Here is a 691-nt window from a genome sequence, read left to right as displayed (position 1 = left end):
CCTGTAATTGTGAAAGTCTTATTGAAAAATGAGGGTTATGCTGCTTATTTTGTGTTGTCTGTGTAATAAATTTCATTTTACTTCTGAGTTAACTTTATTATTATGAAAGAGCATGCACTATATTTAAATTTTTCACAAAGTTTTGACGATGCTCATTAATGGAGAAAAATGAGACTTTACCACTAATATCTTGAAGGTGATGTTAAACAGAGGCATATTAAAATGAAGTTGAAACACATGTCTGATTTCATGGCAGCTCTGTTCCTTTCAGTGAGATTAAAAAAGGGCCATGTCAGAAGCCATGTTCACCTGGGAGAATAGTGAATATTGATGAACAAAATATGGCTTATTGTATATTTTACAGCTTTCCCTCATATGATTTAACATTAATGTCTTGAAAAGGTGTCCCTGGTTGTGAAATTGGTAAAAGTTTCCTAAGAAGCATTTCTATCTAACAAATTCTTTATATCTTCCAGATCACACAGGATGAGGGAGAAATCATGATCACCTTCCCATATGGTTATCATGCAGGATTTAACCATGGCTTCAATTGTGCCGAGTCCACCAATTTTGCAATGCCTCGTTGGGTGGAATATGGTAAACGTGCCACTCAGTGTCAGTGCAGGTAAGAGTATTTTGTTCCAGGCTTTAGTATTTGAGGAGTGATGAGGCCAAGAGGTTTCTAATTCGC

The 691-nt window shown here is 35.9% G+C and overlaps 1 protein-coding gene across 3 annotated transcripts in view; it reads left to right on the top strand.

Annotated features, from left to right (window-relative positions):
• Positions 1–691, top strand: part of LOC119592557 (lysine-specific demethylase 4A-like) — a 40,308-nt gene that overhangs the window by 21,947 nt on the left and 17,670 nt on the right. For all 3 annotated transcript variants that reach the window (XM_037941427.1, XM_037941426.1, XM_037941428.1), the window contains exon 7: positions 477–625. In XM_037941427.1, coding sequence (XP_037797355.1) covers positions 477–625 — 149 coding nt within the window. The remainder of the gene's footprint in view (positions 1–476; positions 626–691) is intronic.

This window comes from Penaeus monodon, chromosome 30 (assembly GCF_015228065.2).
Source record: "Penaeus monodon isolate SGIC_2016 chromosome 30, NSTDA_Pmon_1, whole genome shotgun sequence".
NCBI lineage: Eukaryota > Metazoa > Arthropoda > Malacostraca > Decapoda > Penaeidae > Penaeus > Penaeus monodon.
The sequence above is the reverse complement of the archived record's forward strand: the minus strand, read 5'-3'. Positions and strand labels throughout refer to the sequence as shown.